The sequence below is a fragment of the Candoia aspera genome, chromosome 7 (assembly GCF_035149785.1).
Source record: "Candoia aspera isolate rCanAsp1 chromosome 7, rCanAsp1.hap2, whole genome shotgun sequence".
NCBI lineage: Eukaryota > Metazoa > Chordata > Lepidosauria > Squamata > Boidae > Candoia > Candoia aspera.
Genome location: NC_086159.1, coordinates 46,958,344 through 46,979,258, shown reverse-complemented (window position 1 = coordinate 46,979,258; position 20,915 = coordinate 46,958,344). Strand labels below are relative to the sequence as shown.

Below are 20,915 nucleotides of genomic sequence, written 5' to 3'. Positions count from 1 at the left end.
AGACAAAACAGGAGCTCAGGGAACATGCGGGCACAAAGAGTATTATGAGTATTGTATGTTGTAGTTTCAAATACTGAGGTTGTACAGTTTCTAATTTTTATAAAATGCTGTTGCAGGCACATGGCTGCAGAATAAATTAACAGAATAGTTCTTTAATTCTCTAACAATGCTATGAATGAATGACACCTGAAAAAATAAGCTAGCTTTACTTTCTGTTGGAAAAATTTACATACATACATATAGGCTGACTTGCATTCAGCCGTTTTATCTTTAACTTCAACCTTCATCAAGCACCATTTACAATGTGCTTTAAAACTGTATGTCCTTATAATATATAGACAGAGCCCAGAAGCAGGCACACATGTGTTGGGTTACAAATTGTCTGCAGTATGAGTTTATAGCACTAAAGTGATTTAATAAAAGTCTTGCACAATAGAAATCAATTAACTGCATTTGAAATATTAATCCTTTCTTCAGAGCTTGCCTTTTAGTCCTATAATAGCTTTACACACACAAGCAAAACCCACCACCCTCAACATGTCTAAAAAGAAAAATAGGCTGCAATGCCTTTTTTTAAGCCTAAGCAATAGTAAAGCTTTGTCATAGTAACAGAAGAACATTCACACAGTCCTTACTTGGAAAGTGCTCTGAGGCGTAATAATATACATCCTCATAGCCCTCATGATAATCCTCCTCTGGACGGTACTTTTTGCCTTTTCTTCTCCTCGATCTCCTTATCTGCTTGACCAACCCCAAGAAACGCTCCATCTCATTCACCAGCCCACCGGCTTCAGTCTGTGTATTTTTTGCTGCTGTTGCCCAGAGCTGCACTTCACAAACAGCGGATGGCAAACGAAGGAGCAGCCACAAGAGAGAATTGGCCCCTTTGACCAGCCAGCTTGACACCACTCAAAAATCAGCTTTAGCTCTGATAAAAAAAGGACACCGCTTTACCTTGATCTGACTCTGCGTTAAATGGATCAAAGGTACTATTTCTACACCTTAAAGCTAATACTTAAAAAGAAGAAATGGTAAGCTAAAAAGATAGGATCCTCACTGCAAGCATACTTTAATAAATAAAATAAAGTTAACAATGGATCTGACAGCAAGAGGAATCCTAGCACTAGAATTTCACTATTCTCTGTCTCCATCATTTGAAGAGGGGCCAGAGGGGAGGAGATAAACGCTACTCAATGGACTGAACCACATCTGAAAACCCAAGAGGTTTTCTCCAACCTAATAATTACTACCTTGTTATTTACAGTCGTACAACCTTTAATTGCTTAAGATTCCATTTATTTTCATTCACTTCCTTCTTTTGCTCGCTTGATTTACAGAATATACAATGCAAACCTCATTCCTGTTACAAAACAATGCAATCTGAACAAATAACACAGTGGTTTAGCCCATATACACAGAGCACTCAATGGCAAGCGTGCGCTGAATGTGTTAATTGGAGCAGCAAGAAGAAAGGTTGGCAGCCGTTTTTAAATAAAAAGTTACACACTGGGCACTGATACGCTTCAGTCATTATGTGAACAAATACTACAATACAGAGATCCATATGCTTATGAGCTCAAAGAGGCTTCAAGCAATTATCAAAGGAAACTAGAACTAAACATGCCTCAGTTGATTTAAGTTACTTATTTAAACATCTTTCCCCTAGTTTCCAAGCTTAAAAAAAGACATGAGCTATGAAGTTATTCCTTTAAACCCCTTTCAAAGCCTGAAAAATTCTCAATGTTTTCTACTTCCATGCACCTCATTTCACAAGCATTCTTGAAGATAAGGATGGAATTTCTAACAAAATCAAGCCAGTTTTTATCCAAAAAAAAGCTAACCTAAGCCTAATTTAAAACAGCTAAATACCTTAAATGATTTTGAAACCCTCTTTTGTAAGATAAGCTAATCACCAACACCAACACTACCATCATAAAATCTTTTGAAATACAACTAATTCAGGACAGAAAAAAGGAAGTACTTCACGCAGTATATATTAGATTATGAAAGCTGCTAATACACTAGATGGTGCTAATCATCATATGGGAAGGCTTAAGACTAATTCATACAGTATCATCAGTAGCTAGTAGACACAATGACTGGTGTAGATTACCTCCAGTTCAGGAGAAGAAGGAGCTAGAGACACCAGCAGGTTGTATGTGTTGTTGTCAGGGCCAGCCCAAGAACAAAAACAAGTCAGTGTAATCCAAACTCCAGTTCTTTATTTGCTCTCACCATACAGACAGAATCTTGCCAGACTAAAGCTACCCTAACTAACCTAAAGGGAAATGACTGGGGAGACTCTAGGGCATGAACTTCTTCCCTTTCCCACCAACACTGTCTGGACTGTGAGTTGTCTTATCTCCTTGGAATGCATTCCCGCCTTCCTGAGAATCTGCGGCAGCGCTGAAATCCACCAGTCGTACAGCATAATGTCAATTACCTCATCAATTACCTTAGACAATATGATTATTGGTAAGATATCAGTCTACCAAACTGACATCAGATAGGCAAGCACAATAACTCATGGTAGCTTTTACTTGCTATCTTCCTAGCCCTTCCTATCATAAGGTTCCAGCCACCAATACAGTAAAAGCAATGAACACAAATTGCTGTGAAAAGGTGAGTGTTACTGTACTCACTCCCTTCTGGGAAGTTTCTTATAGTTATCTAGCTGGCCATGTGCAGTTAGAACACAGGGCAGATTCCAAGGTTCTTCAGGCACTTTGAGCCTCCTAAAACAAACACAGCCACCTTCCTCCTGTGGCAACATCCAATCCCTGTTTCAGGAAATCTCTTTACTTTCCCCTGTGGGAGGTTCCAACAATTGCCCCAGAGATCAGAAAGGCCATTCTAAGATCCATTCCAGAAGGGTCATCACAGCCATTGGGTCACCATGGCTTGAATCTATGGGGCCAACTAGAGAAGCCAGAATGCCTCAGAGGAAGGCAAGTGGCAGCTTCCCAGCTACTAGGGATGCCCTGTCTCCCATAGGCCACTTTCCCCTTCTTATTTCAGCTTCTTTTCCTCAGTCCTTCCTTCTCTTCTTTTCCTCCACTATGCTTTCCCCAACCCTACCTCTTCCCCTTTCTTGTTTGAAATTGTTCATTAATGGAGCCCTAAGTTGCCAAGAAGGAACTCAGCAGAAAAGAATTGTACACAGTAGAATCAAAAGTGTGTTAGAGGCATCTTCATTCAGTAGCATGTAGGCAAGTGAAGAATGCTGCTTTTCGTAGGGAGTCTCACCAGCTACCATGCCATCAGAAGCTGGTTGACCTCCCCACGACTAAGGTTTCAGCAGCAGCTTTTCTCCCAGCTGGCCTGCTTCCAGGTGCTGGAGGAATTCAATCCCATCTTCTCAGGCCAACTGACTAGAGTGGTGGGAATTGGCATCTTGATCTTCTAGAGTGCAATGCAAAAAGCCACACACAATTGTTTCAGCAAGTGCTGACACTATTCTTATTGCATCTGTTGATGTCATCAGCAGCAGCATCATTACTCATGGAAGAGTCACAAAAAATATTATTTTAGGCAGTACTATACTACAAAGGCTGAAATCCCCTTCATAAAAGAGTTCATAATAGTTCTTTATTTCCTGCAGTCCATCTTTTCTTTTTTTCTTCAAAAAGATGGAAGCAAGCATCATATTCCAAGAGGAATCTGAGTTCAGGAAAAGGTTTGTAGCCTTACAGGATCCATGTACCTTCAATTTGTAGCCCATAATTTTCTTAAAAGTGGGTATATTTTGAAATATTATACTTCAGTCACATAAAGAACATCAAGAATTTTCAGGAAACTGTGCAACTCAAGTTAAAACATTGAAAAAATCGCAGGAAGGTTTTTGAAAGCAAAAATAGCCTGCAGTCATAAAGCCTCTTCCAGTTATTGCTGCACAGTGATAACAATGATAAACTGAAGGATTTTATTCCTAGTGAACTCAAACAAGCATGTTTGGCTTAGTGATAAAAATGACAAGCCTATATGCATAAAAATATTAAAGGCGGGATAGAAAATAAATGCATACATACATACTCTTAGCACAGTGTAGATGTCCAAACTTTCCTAATAAAACAAAGTCTGACATTTATTAACTCACTGGAAGACCTTTATTAATTGATTAAATCTCTAGATTTTTCCACTAGTTACTCAATAGGTTTGTAAGATTTGTCACATTTACACCCCATCTTTTGCCAGGAAATCAAAGTGGCTTATATGGAGATTTCCCTTAACTTTATCCTCAGAACAACAACCCTATCAGGTTGGTTGGACTGAGTGAGTGACTGGCCCAAAACCACCCAGTCAGGTTCTAGGTCTGAGGGTATACTTGAAGATGGGGCCCCCCCAGAGCCAGTCTTAACCAGTACACCACACAGTGATTTAAGACTTCTCTTATCTTTAGAGGTCCAAGGGAAAAGCTATATATTTAAAAAGCAATGTCAGCTTACATCCTAGAAATGCAAAGGGAGGTCTAACTATACTGTACATTAAAAGTAATTATTCTTAGTTTACATTGACAGCCTCAATCAGTCAGACAGCAAAATTCTCTGCATCATATCTATCATATCTATGATAGATATGATAGACCCACATTTGTAAGTTACTAGGTAAATTCCCATCAAATTGCACCACCCAGTCCACCTCCTCTGGTCTTGAAAGTTAAACAGTATCTATTTATTTATTTATTTGATTTTGAGGCTGCCCAACTCCAAAAAGACTAGGTAGTTTACAATATTTAAAAGAATATATAATTTAAAAGAGAGACGACCATCCAGACAAACTACTGCATAAATGACATCCAGAAAAAAATTGACAGGGGCTCCACCAACACCCTAACCCCAGGTCTGGGAAGAGAGCCAGGCCTTAAGAGACTTCTGGGCCATTTGAAGAATGGAAACCATACATATCTCCAGGGGGCCATGGGCCACTTCATTGTTTGAATAGGAGACCTCCAGGAATAGTTAGACTGTGTAGGCTAGACTGGGAATTTAAAAAAAAATCCTGAAAGACAGCAATAGTAAGCCACTTTGTCAATAAAACCAAAACCAGAAACACCCTACATGGATGTGTCCATGAAGACACCAAGAGTCAAACTCGGCTTGAAGCATATTTCACCTTTTTAATTAAATAAAATATCATAGACATTGTCCCTTGACTTTAGTGGCATAAAACTAATTGATTTGTATAGGTTAGTGACGAGCATGCATATGGTCAAAGACCAAAACAAACATACTAAAGAACAATAAAACTGATTTTGAATATCAAGAAATTTACAAAACTGTTTATATAAAAGCATCTGAGAAGCATTTGATATCAAGAGTAATTCCGATACATTTGATGTCCGCCCTGGAAATATGAGGAAATATATTGTCCCTTGAGCTAGCAGGGAGACAGGTCAGGACAGGCCTTTTCAGATAACTCACCACACTGTGTAAAAGGGGCATCATAAAATTACCTGAGAGGCTGTTTCTCTCAATAAGCAGGAGCAGAGTCTCCCCTATGCAGGCATGTTATTAAATTTGTTTTCTAGAAGAGGGGATGTCAAAATGTTATACCTGACAATTTCATTTTCCAAGAAGTCTAAAGAACACCAATAAACTTACAAATATAAGCATACTACTCTGTTAAATTTCAGTTCACGCTCAGTAAGCATTAGCACACCATACCAGAAAAATTGTGTGGCCAGTGAAGATTTGACCTTCAGTTATTTCAGAGATGGATACATATATCTATTTTGCTAGTTATTTTTCATAGAATCTGCTGGCCAACAAGCTACAGTTATGTTTACTACTGTAGTAAACATGTAACTCCTGCCTATCTAAACAAATCTTTCTCACTGTCACATACATTCAATTTGTGTATAATTTCCCTAAACATCAAATAAATTAGGGAAAAAATGGAAGAAGCTTTAAGATTATTGTATAGCAATAATTTCTGTAGCCAAAGAAAACAAGTAAATTTATGGCAAAGAGTCATTAACCATTTTAGGTCCCTACTAATCCATTTTTTGCTGGGAATACATCTACGTATCACTAAGAAAGATAACCTGTCTTACTTAAGCAAGGGATACCTGCAAACCATATGGAATTCTGCACACCAACAGCAACACTAGTTTAAAAATCAAATATACATACTGTAACTTAACCATTTAACTTTTTATATTATTATGTAACTTAGCTTAAGTTTATATAACTTCAAGACATTACAAAGTGGTACAATTCATTTATATTTTTATGTCCTAATTATGATTTTAAAGGCTGCAAATTAATCCATTAAGTACTTAATTAAAACATAAATAAAAGCATAATGTAGTATAATAAAATACTATAAGTTGGTTATATTGTGGCAGTGAAGTTCCATTTATCTAGGAGATGTATTTCCTGCCTTAAAAAGTATTCAAAACAAATGTGAGATGTTGCTTTATACCACAGTTGCCTGTCTTGATAAGAGTTTTCCAAGTTTCACAGAGAAATGGTAATGATTGACAAACATTGTGACTGGCATTATCATTATGGGGTTTTTTTCTATGTCTCTATACTAGTACAGAATCCTGGAGTTGTTTATATAATTATAAACAACATATAGTTACAAAATTATAAATTTAAAAATACAAAATACTGATTAAATCAATAAATGCAAAAGGCATATGCTTTATAACTAAGCTACAGCTCTTTACTTGTGTAAAGTGGCTTACAAAGTCATTAAAACAAAATTGTAACACAATAAATAAAGCTACAAACAAAGCAGCAATAAAACCATGTGCTTGTGCCCTCTGTGTGTCTGTATTTTTTTCCCATAGTGTCTGAAACTCATTAATAATGACACCAGACAAACATGCTTGAAACTGCCTTGGGACTGATTAGTAAGAGTTCAAGGATCATTTCTGTGCAGGCTCATCTCTCATACATGGGATGCTCAATGACCATGAAGAAAAATGGTAATACTTTATGTGCCAACTTGAGCTCCTGGAAGAAAGGTGGGATATAAATCTAACCAATAAAATAAATAAAATAGTAGACATTAAAAGAGGAAAGATGAAGGGAAGAAGCATGATCAGGTAATATACAATTGTCACAGATTTCCCTAGATTTTGATTATGAGATCAACTAGAAGGAAAGTAGTAGTTGTCATTTGTTTTAAAAGTTACAAGAATATACTATTTCAGACCAGTTCCACAAGAAACATTTTTTTTTCATTTCTAAAGGAGGAGAAATATTAGAAGTCATTGAGATCAATTGCTACTATTAATGACTCAAGTTTGTACTCACTGTAATGTAGCGTTTGCATTTCCTTTGGCCATTGGCTTAGTGATATTGAACGCACCAACATCCAAGAATCCCTTCCCCACCAAAACAAAAAAAGGTCATTCATTCAGTACCCTGAGATTACTTTCACCATGTTCATTGACTACTCCAGGAAACATGGCTCTCTCTGATTCATGCATCAGACAGAGCTGTTCTAATTTAAGGTATTTATGTCTAATGAATGTTTTATATAGCCACACTTGACAAATAATTTTCCCCTGAAGAAGAACTTTACAGCCTGAAACACACACAGATATTGCATACTGAGGTTGGTTCAATAAATCTTCCAAGTACTTTCTAAAATTCTGTGTAGCACTTACTTCAAGGAAGCTGCAATCATTCATCTTAAATCTTGGGCAGGGGGACAGGGGTGGGGAATAAAGCAATTCAGAGAGTATGAATTTGTATGGAAAGATAGCTGAAGGTTTAAGCACATTTGATTCTTTTAAGCTTAGCATCACCTACCCTTCAATGTTTTTAAATACAACTAGCATTTAATACAAATACAAATACAAATAGCATTTTAATGTGCAGGCTCTACACAACTAGTTTATCACTTAGAATATTCCCGTATCTTTTAGTCCTGTTTTCCCTTTTTTTTTCTTTAGCTCCAAAAGAAGACTGCAAGGAAAACTATCTTCCTTTTTCAGGTATATTAATTTTGGAATTAGGGAGACTCAAATCCAAATCCAAGTCATTCTCTTGACAATATGGAAGTTATTTGCCATTGCCATCTTCTTCTGGGATTTGTTTTTTTACTTCCCAGTCTAGCCTACAGCTCAAGGATTCCTTCATAGGCTTTCATCCAAGACTCAACATGACAAAATTTGAATATATTTGACTCAAAATAGGGAATTGCTATAAATGGATACACTGAATAATACGTTGTCAAAGTTCTTTGGATAATGGCAACAATCTGATGTATCTCTAGTATCTGTTAAGCTGTTTTTAATTTAAAGATAAGAAGGAACATTTCTATCAAGGAATGTAGATCTAACCTATATTCTAACTCTGAGAACAGAGAAGGAATGAGTGAACTGTCAAGGAGGGAGTTTGAGAAAAGATTACTCAGTCCTAAGAAAGAGGAGAGCATAAGAAAGAAAATCACGATGGGATTGAGAGAGGTTTTCAAGATTTTAGTATTCTACCATACTGCAATAAAGAGCATTCCTAGAATCCATGCTGTGCTTGTTTTTTGGCTACTTCATAGGGCTTACCATTTCCCATCCTAATACTTCAGAGTTAAAAAAGGTCAAAGGTTTTAAGGGACTTCCCACAAAATTCCTTTCAATGAACTACTTTTCCTTCATACAGAGATCATTGGCAAAGAAGAGAAGCTATCCACCTTTGACCTCCATATGGTGATGGTGGTGACTGCCATTCAATACCTAATAAAGACACTCTCACTCTCCAGGATGCAAAAAGCTGTCACATTGCCAAAATGGATTATTATGTTATGAGCAAGAAGACCATTTTTTTAAATCTGAAGGAGAGAAAGCTACCAAATTAGCAACCAACTTGCGCTGCCCAAATCTGCAAACAAGCATGCTACTGGGTTTTAGAGACCTTCCAGAAAACCAGCCATCCTTCTACCAGCCTGATTTTCATACAAAAAAATGTGTGAAGAGCATTCAAATCAAGCACACAGAACAATTATTACCACAAGTAACCAGAAAGAAGTCATCATAAGCCTGTTTGGATAACCAACTTTTCCTTTCCTCAGAGGCCTAAATCTAAACAGGAAAGGTTGAATTAAATCAGTTCATTAAAATGTCTAGTTACCTAGCAACTTATGTCTTTTATTGACTTTCCATTTCTCCTACCCAGGTTTCCCATTATATGTAATAGAATGCACAGAATAATAAAGTTTACAATTTTATGACAGACATTCTAACAAATCCAAATGTTACTGTCACTTTTTTGTGGTGCAGGAGGTACCATATGCTTTTAGAAGTTGTGTTATCTTCTAGCATGATGTAAGTGGATTAGGTTAAAAATTCTTCATTTATATTTAAAGGTGTGTCTTAGTTATTCAGAATGGACATTTGTTTTATTATGTGACATATTAAGAGAACTTGGGAGAAGAAAAATATTATGAGTCACATATTAAATGCGTCACAGAGATTTATGTTCAAATTATCCAGAGCTAAGCAATATCTGTGCATATATCAAAAACTCATGTGGAAAAGAAAGTAAAGTATTCAAAGGCAAAGATATTCCCCGGCTGTTGTAAGGAGTCCAAATATGATTCTATAGAGAAGATGGGCAACTGCTGGTAATTCACTATTAATTCCTGAGTTCTCTTCTTGTAATCCACAGATTGTATTTTTTTTTAATTGTTGTGAGCTACCTTGATTGTATACCTCACTTTTTTTATTAGAAAACATTCAATAATATATATATATTTTAATCCATTCAATTGTGTCTGATTCTTGGAGACTGCCTGGACAAGTCCCTGCAATTTTCTAGGCAAGATTTTCAGAAATGGTTTGCCATTGCCTCCTTCCTAGGGCTGAGAGAAAGTGACTGGCCCAAGGTCACCCTATGTGCCTAAGGGGGACTCAAGGTGGTTCTCAATAAGAAATAAATATGTGTTAAACACAATACTATGCTTGAAGACGAGGTTAATGGAAGGATGGATCAGGTTGCTCTTCAATATTTGGCAGTTTGGCCCCTATAACTGTAGAAGACAAATTTAAATCTAGATGGAAGAGAACCCTAGAGGAAAAATTCCTGCTCCGATGTTTCTTCACAGGATTTTTTTACTAACAGGGAAATACTAAAAGAATGGCCAGGCAATGTATCTGGGACTCAGATTTACAAAGAAAAAGGAGCTCAGTCTCAATCATTTGTGTGTAGGACTGATTTACAGCGTTACCTCTGCCATCCGTCTTTCCCATATCCCAGCACTGAAATACTGTAGGGCTTTTATGTTTGCTCAGTTTCATGTTCTCCCCTCAGTGCTAATGATCGACGGATACCAGAAGATACTGCTTGAGCAACACCTCTGCTCTGGTGGTACTAGCAAGATAAAAATGGTGAATTAGGCTCTCCTGTTCTGCTCATTTTATAAAGCGACACTGATTACTCCACTTCTAAAGTATTTTCCATGAACGCCAGTTTGGTGTTGTGGTTAAGGCATCAGGCTAGAAACTGGGAGACTGTGAGTTCTAGTCCCTCTTTAGGCATGAGGCCTGCTGGGTGACCTTGGGCCAGTCACTCTCTCTCAGCCCTCGGAAGGAGGCAATGGCAAACCACTTCTGAAAATCTTGCCAAGAAAACTGCAGGGACTTGTCCAGGCAGTCTCCAAGAATTGGACACGATTAATGGATTTATAAAAAAAAGTATTTTCCAGGCAGAGTCTGAACTTTATTCTTTTTATCTCCTATCAAACCAAAGATTGGGCATCTTTGGTAGCACAGACTATTGATTTGCAATCTTGAAGATACCCAACTTTTGGCAAATATCTCTGTCCCCTTTTAACTTTTGTCTTTTGTTCTCAGTTAGAAATAAGTTGTTTAATTCCACTATTTATTTATTTATTTTTCTTTATTTTGTACATTGTGTGTGGACCATAACAATGAACTAAATACTTAATACTTAGAATTGGAAAATAATATATGCATAATTCTAATTCCATGCCCAGCACTTCTTAAATCAAACTATAGTCAATACCAGCCTTTCTCAACTTTTTGACCCTGGAGGAACCCTTGAAATATTTTTTAGGCCTCAGGGAACCCCTGCACATTCAGGCTCAAATAGAGGCCAGAAGTTACAAAATTACTATATTCGTTTCATGTGTAAGCCTGTATACATGCATTAACAGTGTTCTTAAACTAAAAATAAAGAATGAAACTTACCTTTTTAATGTGAAGTTGCCCAAATTTGAAATAATTTTTTAAATAAATCATGATCTCCCAGGGAACCCCTAGTGACCTCTCATGGAACCCTGGTTGAGAAACCCTGGTCTACACAAAAGGTAAGAAGTAATTAAATATGATCAATTGGTTTGCTATACTTTTTGTATATCAAATACTATCAGTTTTAAGTTGAAAACATTTTTTCCATTACTAAAATATGATTTAACAAACATTTTTAGATAACAAAACTTTTTATGAGAAACATACCCCTCAAATAATACTAAAAGTTAGACACAAATTCCATGAAAAATTATATATGTGTATGTGTATGTATATAAAAATTCACAGCATGTAAAACAATTCTTATTTTATTTCCATTTGCTTGCTGAAAATCTTGTATAGAAATATGTACAATATAGGCCAAAGCAAATACGACTGAGAAGTTATCCTTTTATTTTTTTTTTCCCCCATAGGGCATGTTCATATGGGGGGTTCAGGACATTTCATCCCTGGCCTTATTACTTGCCAGTTCCAGTTACTATTTCCAGTTAGTCTTTTTTCTCATTAATTTTCTTTCCAGCCCAGCCCAGGCACTTTCCTCACTCCCAGGTTGATTTTGGTATATTAAAAGTGTGAGTTTAGAGAAAGATGAAGATTTATACTTGATTGGCACATCTACTTTACGGTTGGCCAACCCAGAAATATGGCTACTCACCCTGCATTCAGTCACAGTGGCTTTGGATCTTAAAAAATGGATGAAAATGGAACTAGCTAAATGGAATTTCATCTGGCAGAGTTAGAAATGCCTCATAGGTCAACATCAGTCTTTTTCTGAAAGAAAAGTTCTGCTTTATTTTCATCTGATCACCTGCAATGTTGCTTATAAAATTTTTAAGCTAATGGTATAAAGAAATTCAAAGAACAATACAGCAGACAAGTTCTTTCTGCAATAAATAAATGATGAGGATCACAGTGCTTTGCTTTCAAGAGGTAGTGGAAGATGACTGAATTAGGAAAAGAAACCAATTTAACCTCTGTAATAAAAGATTCAATTTCCATATGTAAACTACTAAACCATTTTCTCTGTTATTGGTACTAATTATTTATATACACTGCATAAATTATTTGCATATGCATTTAGAGAGTTAAAACAAGAAACAGGCTTATTCTGCAGTGCTGAAAGTCTGAAATACTGCTTTAATCTGTAATATTAGATTTTCTTCTTTTACAATGAACACTCTAATACACATTTCAAATATGGCATTGTCAATGGGAGACTAACTTTTAAACCTGGAAGCTCAGAATTCAGTGCTTATCTGAGATGTTATCTTCAAGTGTGTTTCTCCACATTTTTAACTTCGAGTTAATAATGCTGATCTATTTTACAGGATTCTTTCAAGGATTATAACAAATATATACCAATTCGTATCTTCCATATGAGTTTTTACTCATCAGAGTTCTTGATGGAAGAGTCTACCAAGTTTTAACTATGAACATATGAAGCCCCATTTCTACATTCTTCTAAATGTATGAGAAAATATATTCTAAATATTTAGAGAGTCAGTACGGTGTTTTGACACCCATAGCCATGGAAACTCAGTTAGCGACTTTGGGCCAGTCAGTCTCTCTTAGCCCACCTTACTTTGTGCATTGCTAATGTAGAAAAAATGAACGCAGACCCCATGTACACTACTTTGAACTTCTGAAGGAAAGGGAGGATATCAATCAATCAATCAATCAATCAATCAAATAATAATAGAAGTGTGGTGTTCAATATGAACCCATCTCTGCATTTAAAGAGCTTATATAAGCAATTTGTTATGAGAAAAGCCTACCCTTCTCTGTAGAAAAACAGAGATCATTTCAATTTCCTCATGTGAACTTTATTGGTCAGCCAACGGATTACAAACAAAGAGAACAAATGAATTCCTTAACTCATTCAATTAGCACTTCTTCCCTATGAGATTTTCTAAATGTTCTATTTTTTTAAAAAAAAATCTCCTGGACCAATTTTCTATACACTGTAACATTTATGTGCAGCCTGCTTGCCAGGTGCAAACCCAGCATATGTTTGACTCCTCTAAGTCAGAAAGTGAAGAGGCAGACCAGGTAGACTGTCAAGCTGAGGAGCTGGCAGGCAATCAGACAGTTGAGGCTGCTCCAAGACAATGCAAGTGGGTGCTGACTCAGATAATGAGGGGCTTGATCCTGATAGGGTGCTTAGCCCAAGAACATGCCCATGCCTCCAAAGGCAAAGAAGAGGCAGTCAACTCATCTTCTTAAGAGGAGCAGGTAGCAACTCCTCTTGTTAAGTCAATCCAGCAAGTGGGGTTGTATAAGAACAACCTCCAAGCTGCAAACAACTTTTCTCCTTCCGATATGAAGGAGCTCACCTGTGACATCCTGCTCTTGCTCCTTGTTCCTCATCTCTATACCTGCTTTGGACTGCTCCCATGTCTCTGTGTCTGAATGCCTCCTGCAAGCAGCTTGTGAACTACTCAAATAGAAAGCAGCTAAACGCTGAGCTCACCAAGCCTTAATTGCTCTCTGTCTAAATTCTTGCCTTATCATTAGCTACTGTCAAAAGATTTACAACATGGCAATAAAGACTCTCAAGCTTATCATTACTTTGTTTTGTGTTTGCATCGGCTTAGACACAAGCCAATCAAATGAAGACTTCCATATTTCTATCACTTCAGCAGCGCTTGTGCATAAAGCAAATTGATGCATGTCTGCATGTGCATAAACACACCTCTGCATTACCTGCCTGCAAATGAAGTGCAACACAACATCCATAAAGCTGACCCATGTTCACGAACTCTTAACTTCCACATGTGAATTAAAAAAGAAACAGTAATTTACCAGGCAGGTTGGCAGGCATACAACTGCAAGTAGTCATCTTCCATCTGGCTATGTGCTTAACTACTTCCTTCCTCTCCATTCTCCATTCCCACATCACCCCACCACAAATCTAAACGAATAGCAGTATGAGCATGATTAGTTCCTTCTAATATACTGGCTAGGCTGGAAAAAGTATAGAAGAAAATGGGCTATCACAAGCATAATATAACAATCCAATTGTTTTGCTTAGAACAGCTGTAACACTCAAAATGAGGCCTCTTGAAACAACCAAGTTTTGTATCATGTTCAGGACATAACCTCAAAATAAATTTCTCAAAATGTATGCATTTTGTTTCATACTTGAAAGAACAATTTTGATGTTCGAATCTTTTGAAATTGAAATGTCTTGCACATCCTAAACAAAACAATAAAATGTAGATGAACTAGTATGGAAGGAAATCATCTGAAATGTATATTTTTCCTGTAGAAATGCTTACAACACCCAAATTCCAAAGTGCTATGTGCAATGTTCTCCCTTTCAAAATCCCTGCTTGAAATCATTAGGACAACAATTGTTTTTGGCTTGCAAAATAGCTTCTGGAAATCCTAGAATGCATGAGCGTGCTTGGGGTAGCTTTATCTTGTATCCTTACCATGAGCAGGGAATGCTACACAGGCCTTGGGTACATTTAAGGCAGGTAATACAATTTGCTCTTTTTCTTAATAAAAAATATTATGTGAAATTTTCACTCTGCCAAAGACACGACAGAAACTAGATAGTAAACTCCTTAGAAATGTGGCCAAACTTGGCTATGAACTAACCTTTACTGTTTGAGAACTAAATAAATAAATAAATTCAGGAAATGAAGCCATTAAAATAAATTGCCCATTTCTAAGCAGACAGGAGAGATGGTATAGAGAACTTATACGTCTTGCAGAGTGCTGGAAAGCATTTGGCCCAGAGAGATCAGAAAAATCACACACCAGGCATTTCTATAAAAATAAATTTATTTACAGAAAACACAAAAACATATTTACAGGCTTGTGCATGCACACACGCTCTCTGAGAGAAGCAAGCTGCTTACTTGGCTGCAAGGCTAAAAACTAAAACAAAAGTCCTGCAAGCTGCCTTCCCCTCAGGCAATGCAACTATTAACACCTAAACTGAGGACAATTAAATTCGACCCCTTCACCTGGCCGATGCTTAAGGGAGTACTTAATTACCATGGTAGCCAAGAGCAGAAAAAAAAAGCCAACAATACGTAGTCCCGCTTCAATCCTCTCATACTCTTTTTCCACACTTCCCCTATATAGAGATATTTTGAGTATTATCACACTTCCTGAAAATACTTCCTGAAAGAAGTTGATTGTTTACAGTCTGCATTCTTTCTCTGAGAATCTTCCAGAACTACTGGAACTATGACAGAAAGCTTCTGCGAACTCCTAATAAGCAGTAGAGGTCAATATCAATGGCCCATCTGTTGATGCTCATGGCATAATGGAAGATTGCAACTTGAAATATAGGAGGAGTATATGGTAAACATCCATGAATTAATTGCATGTTTGTGAAACAAAGACAAAGGATAAAGAAATAATACACTTGGTGTACAGTTGATTAATACTTGCATAGAAGTGAAGGTGTATTCTTATGAATTGAAAGGGTAAAAATGTAGACCAGAAAGTATAAGTTGATGTAATGTAGGTTGCTGAGGGTGCATATGAAAATAGGAGCCCACAGGTTTGTGGTAGCTGCATGTTGTGAACAGTGAATGGTGATAATGAGAGAACCACAATTGAAAATTGTGCAATGTTCTGAATAGAAGCAATCCAGGAGGTAAGGGTTGCTAATGAAAGTATTTGTTAGGATGACAGAAATTCTATGTGCCAAGAGCAATCTGAAAAATGTGATCTGAACAGACAAAATCAATGGCTGGGCAAGAACTCTAAGAGGCTTTGACATGCATTCATTTAAGGGGAAAAGGAACTACAAAAACAAGTTGGTTGATTTAATTAGAGAACATAGGGAGTCACTACTAGCTCTAAGATAGAGAATGAAATATTTAAAGTCCAAGATGTTACTTCAAATATTGTAGATTAGTCTGGTACCAGGGGCAAAATAAGTGAATGAACCTTTGGGCTATAGCAGCATATATGTTGAAGTAAGACAAATAAAATGATGTAAAAGAAATCATATTGCTCTCAAAAATATAAGAGAAAGAAATTAATAGGCCCCTATTGACTCTGTAAGGGGCGCGGTGGCGCTGCAGGTTAAACCGCTGAGCTGCTGAGCTTGCCGATTGGAAGGCCGGCAGTCCAAATCCGCATGACGGGGTGAGCTCCCGTTGCTAGTCCCAGCTCCTGCCAACCTAGCAGTTCGAAAACATGCAAATGTGAGTAGATTAATAGGTACCGCTTCGGCGGGCAGGTAACGGCGTTCCGTGTAGTCATGCTGGCTATGTGACCACGGAAGTGTCTACGGACAAACGCTGGCTCTTCGGCTTTGAAATGGAGATGAGCACCGCCCCCTAGAGTCAGACATGACTGGGCTTAATGTCAAGGGAAACCTTTACCCTTTATCTATTGACTCTGTAGTGGTTTAAGAGGGCTATAGGCTACCTTTGATTCTGGGTCTTCTTTAGCCCTATAAAGCCACTGTATTCTTCCACTGAGAGATAACTAGGGAGAGATTCCAGCTGGGAGAAGCAGCTGGACTGGAGGAGCCAAGGCATGCTGGGGCAGACATACAGGAACAACTCCAATTTTTTTCCTATATAGAGATACAGTATCTTAATCTGAATGCAGCTTTTGATATGATATTTAAGTAAAAACTTTAAAATATTAATCCCAAAGCTAAGTCTGGATTAGTCTGCTTTTTGACCAATATCAAAAGTATGCTGTATCTGGTTTCTGTATCCATGTGCCGTATGTTAAAGCATGAAAATAGGAAGCTTGCCTTAATAGACACATTGTATATAACTAAATACCAGATCACAAAATGTGGAAATATGCTCAATGCATAGCTGTCCAAGAATTGCAAACTGAATGATTTCATTTAAAACAATACTCAAACTTTATTCTCTCCCAACCTTATTCAAGGTAAATCCCAACGTTTAAAATATGCAACTAATTTAAACTAAGGCCATATTTTTTGAAGCATCAATCAGTTTACTAAATAGTTATGCTTGGCAGTCCTAAGAAAGAAGAACTAGCTTTCTTGCACAAGTGGCTCAGTTTTTTCAGCTTGGTTTGACAAGTTTTACAAAGTACTACTAAAAAATAATAACATATTAAATTTATATGCCACCAGACTCCCAGTGACTCTGGGTGATTTACAAATTGTTAAAACATTTTAAACATTTAAAAACAAGAAAACAACTCAAAAGAAAAGGTACAAAGCTGGCATACCTAGATGAGTTTTCTTTTGCAGATGAAAAATTATGCCTAACACTAGATGAATTCTTCATTCACATTTTGTTACAATGTTAAATCTGTACCAGATACACTAAATTCAAAAAGGATTTTTGGTTTTGGTTTGTTGAGCCTACATAAGGGGGAAAAGCAATGGATCGCAAACTTGCACAAATGTCTACAGTTAACTGCCAAGTCACATTCTGTCAGCAATGACAGGTCACATGACCATTGCCTTGGGTCGAATACATTGTTACCACAGTATCTCAGCATTCCTGCCAACTCAGAAACCAAGCAGTCAGAATGAAGTTGTTTACTGATCTTGTTATTATATTGAAATTCATTATACCAGCTATTTCACTAGCCATCATTGTACCAGAATCTGAAAGACATAAGGTATTAAAAATGACCAGGCTCAACAAGAAGATAATACACATTGAAAAAAATAATAAAATAAAAGACATGGATTCATTTGAAGAAAAGTCTAGGTTTTCATATTAAGAGATCTTCAAGAACTTTAGCAATGTTTAAGTGCTCCCATCTTCTAAATCAAGACTATCTGGACTTCTCTATGTAAGTATTTGCATTTGTGTCCAGATAACCAGAATGCAAAATATATATTCAGTTTTCAGAGGCTGTTGCCTTCAGAAAGGCTGCTGCATCCAATGAAAAAACTTCTTGTAGGAGAACATACGCCAACAGGAGCTCCATCACCTGGCTCACAGAAGCTGATAAATGTAAAATCAGGTAAGGGGACTGTAAAATCAAAACTGCCTTCGCCAAAAGCTGGGGACAACTTTCAAACTATCTTGTGAGTCTCCCTTTGTTACAATAAGGAGACAAGTCTAGTTGGATTTACTAGGAACTGTCCAGGGTCCTGACTCTGCCCTTAGAGGAACTTAAAGCACTGTTATTGCATGTGCCCAACTTGAGAGGCTAAGACAGGACTAGCTGTGTCCACTTCCTCTGTGACTATTGTCCCCAGTGGAACAGGAAAGGCACAAGACATTTTAAAAAATGTGATGGATGATCAACAAAGCTTCCCTTCCAGAACACACAGTAGGTATTGAAGTTAAGGCTGGGTGTTTACATTCATGCATGGCTTCATATTTTAAAAGAAAACGTACATGCTTACAATGAAAATCCATTAATAATGAATGAACCTGCAATTTTCTCTCAGATGTTTCCCAGTGGATGTTGAAAAGTGTGGCAGAAATGTTTGTTGCAGTTATTGTTAATGTTGGATTTTAACTCTAAGAGACTCTGCCACTTTAAACACATACAAATACACACACACACTTTTTCCAGCATTAAACTAACTGCGGTTATAATAAAGTGGACTGAGCAGTGTGTTGATCTCCCACCTGGAACTTAGCTAAGATAGCATTTGGTATGGCTGTTCTCATAAACACCCGAATTTTTGAATGGCTCATTCACACAAACTGCATATAATTTGTAGAGAGTGGAAATCACACAAATCAGGTAGCCATGCATACCGATTTCTGACTGGAGTACCCACATTATACATTTCTTAAGGGATAGGGAGAGAAAAGGTATCTATATTGCTTCTCAATAGCCAGTAAGCATATATTTATATGTCTGTGCAAACACATGTACTGTATATGTATGTGCAGACAACGGGAATTTAAAAAGCATTTTTTGTACTATTATAGGAAGAGATGTCAACTAATGGATAGATTTAATAAGGCCACTTAAAAGAAATCAACATTCATTTGTTTCTGCCTGGATTCAAAATAGGATGATCGAATCTGTGCTTTCAAGATCAGATCAGATCAGATCAGATCAAATCAAATTTATTGTTATGAACAAAGATCAGTAATACATGTTTTTAAGGGAAAAAATGCCTCTCAGACAATTTAGGGAAATATTAAAGAAATCTCCAAAGTGGCTCCACAAAGTTAACCTTATATCTTGAATTCTATTCAGATAAAGATCCATCTCAGTGATATAGTTTAATTCTAAAATGGAAGAGTCAGTTTTGAAATTTGCATGTAATGTTGTGCTTCCCACTGAAAACAGTTCACCTTATCAAGCTATGCCAAATGCTTTAGTTTGTAATATAATTGTCAAATATTCAGAATGGCTGACACCACTATATTTGTGGTCTGTTCTCTCCTTATGAACATATTTTGTCCTTTTAATTATTGCTATATCCTAATTGTTTCATTTGCTTACATTTATAAATTCCCTAGTGATAGAAGTAAAATTTAATATTACCAGTTAGAGTTGAACTTCTATGGAAAATCTCGAATATTACTTAAGTCACAGATTCAGTTGTGTTGGCTGTCTCTTTCAGCAATTAGTAAAAAAAAAAACACTAGGATAATCTGGGATGAAGAAGTAATAGAAGCATAGCCCAACACAAAAAAAAATTGGTAAAAGAAAGCTCTATCACAGATAGAAGATACTATTGTATCTTGAGTATCTTTTTATGTTTGCAATAAATTAACAAGGATTTCTGGTTCCCATCTGGCTACCAATAACAGAAATAAAAATGACTTTCCTTACCCCACCTTAACTTAGGAGAAAGCTTAGGATGATCAAAAACATTTTGTGTGCGTGTGCGTGTGTGTCTGTGGAAGATGATCCAATTATTTATCTTCAACTTTGATTTTGAAAGTGGTCATGCATGAATCTGGCCAAACGTGCTCCGCACCTGATGCAAGTTGAGGGTTGGTGAAATGAGGCAACTAAGCTTCACATCAATATTGACAAAGCTATTCCAAGAGAAGATACCTCAAAAAAGTTGCTCAAGCTGCAATTGCAATAATGGAATGCTCTCTAACCACCAACAGGCAGGGATGTTTCAGTAGCTCATTGTCATGTTCCACGTTTCAATGATCTGTGTACATCGTAACGGTTCACATGTCAAACCTTTCTGCTTACTATATTCACGTTACTTCATGCTGGGGGTTTTCCATTCCTGCCCTCCTCTTTGTTTCCCAACACTGGAATGTATGTTTGGGTTTGCAAGCCTGTTCAAGGTTACTTTCCCAGGCGCGTGTAACGGTTGCTTGCACCTGGGAGGGGGTGCTGGCTGTCATGCATTCGGGGCGGGACTGGTTTGAACGCAAGGCTCTTAAGTTTGTATTTGGCGCGCTTTTGCTCATTCTCAGCTTTCTCTGTATTTGCATACTATTCCTTTAATAAATCAGTTATCTTTAAGCCCGAGCTTGTGAGACTGAGTATTTGGGATTAGGCAACCATTACACTCATAATATAGCTTGGGTGTTGCAGTGAACAATTTGACAATTGTTGAGATGATAATTCCTACTCATGAGATTACTCTCCATGCATGAGAAAGGATTCTTCCAGAATTTGGCAAATAGAATGCAGACTCAATGCAGATCGAAAGAAACAGTACTACAGATACTGGAGATATGCAGTGATTTTTCAAGCGGCATTGACAGTCCCAGAAAAAAGAAGTTACAATGTGCTGGCCTAAATGAAAAGAGATACTGTATAGTTGTGGAAGGAATGAGAG

The 20,915-nt window shown here is 37.1% G+C and overlaps 1 protein-coding gene across 4 annotated transcripts in view; it reads right to left on the bottom strand.

Moving 5' to 3' along the window:
• Window positions 1-20,915, bottom strand: part of GRIP1 (glutamate receptor interacting protein 1) — a 287,775-nt gene that overhangs the window by 215,726 nt on the left and 51,134 nt on the right. For 3 of the 4 annotated variants that reach the window (XM_063309220.1, XM_063309216.1, XM_063309217.1), the window contains exon 1: window positions 636-969. The exons of the other annotated variant lie outside the window; for it this stretch is intronic. In XM_063309220.1, the coding sequence (XP_063165290.1) occupies window positions 636-768 (133 nt within the window). In that variant the 5' untranslated portion in view covers window positions 769-969. Of the gene's footprint in view, window positions 1-635; window positions 970-20,915 lie in introns of those variants that run through there. 4 annotated transcript variants of the gene reach the window in all.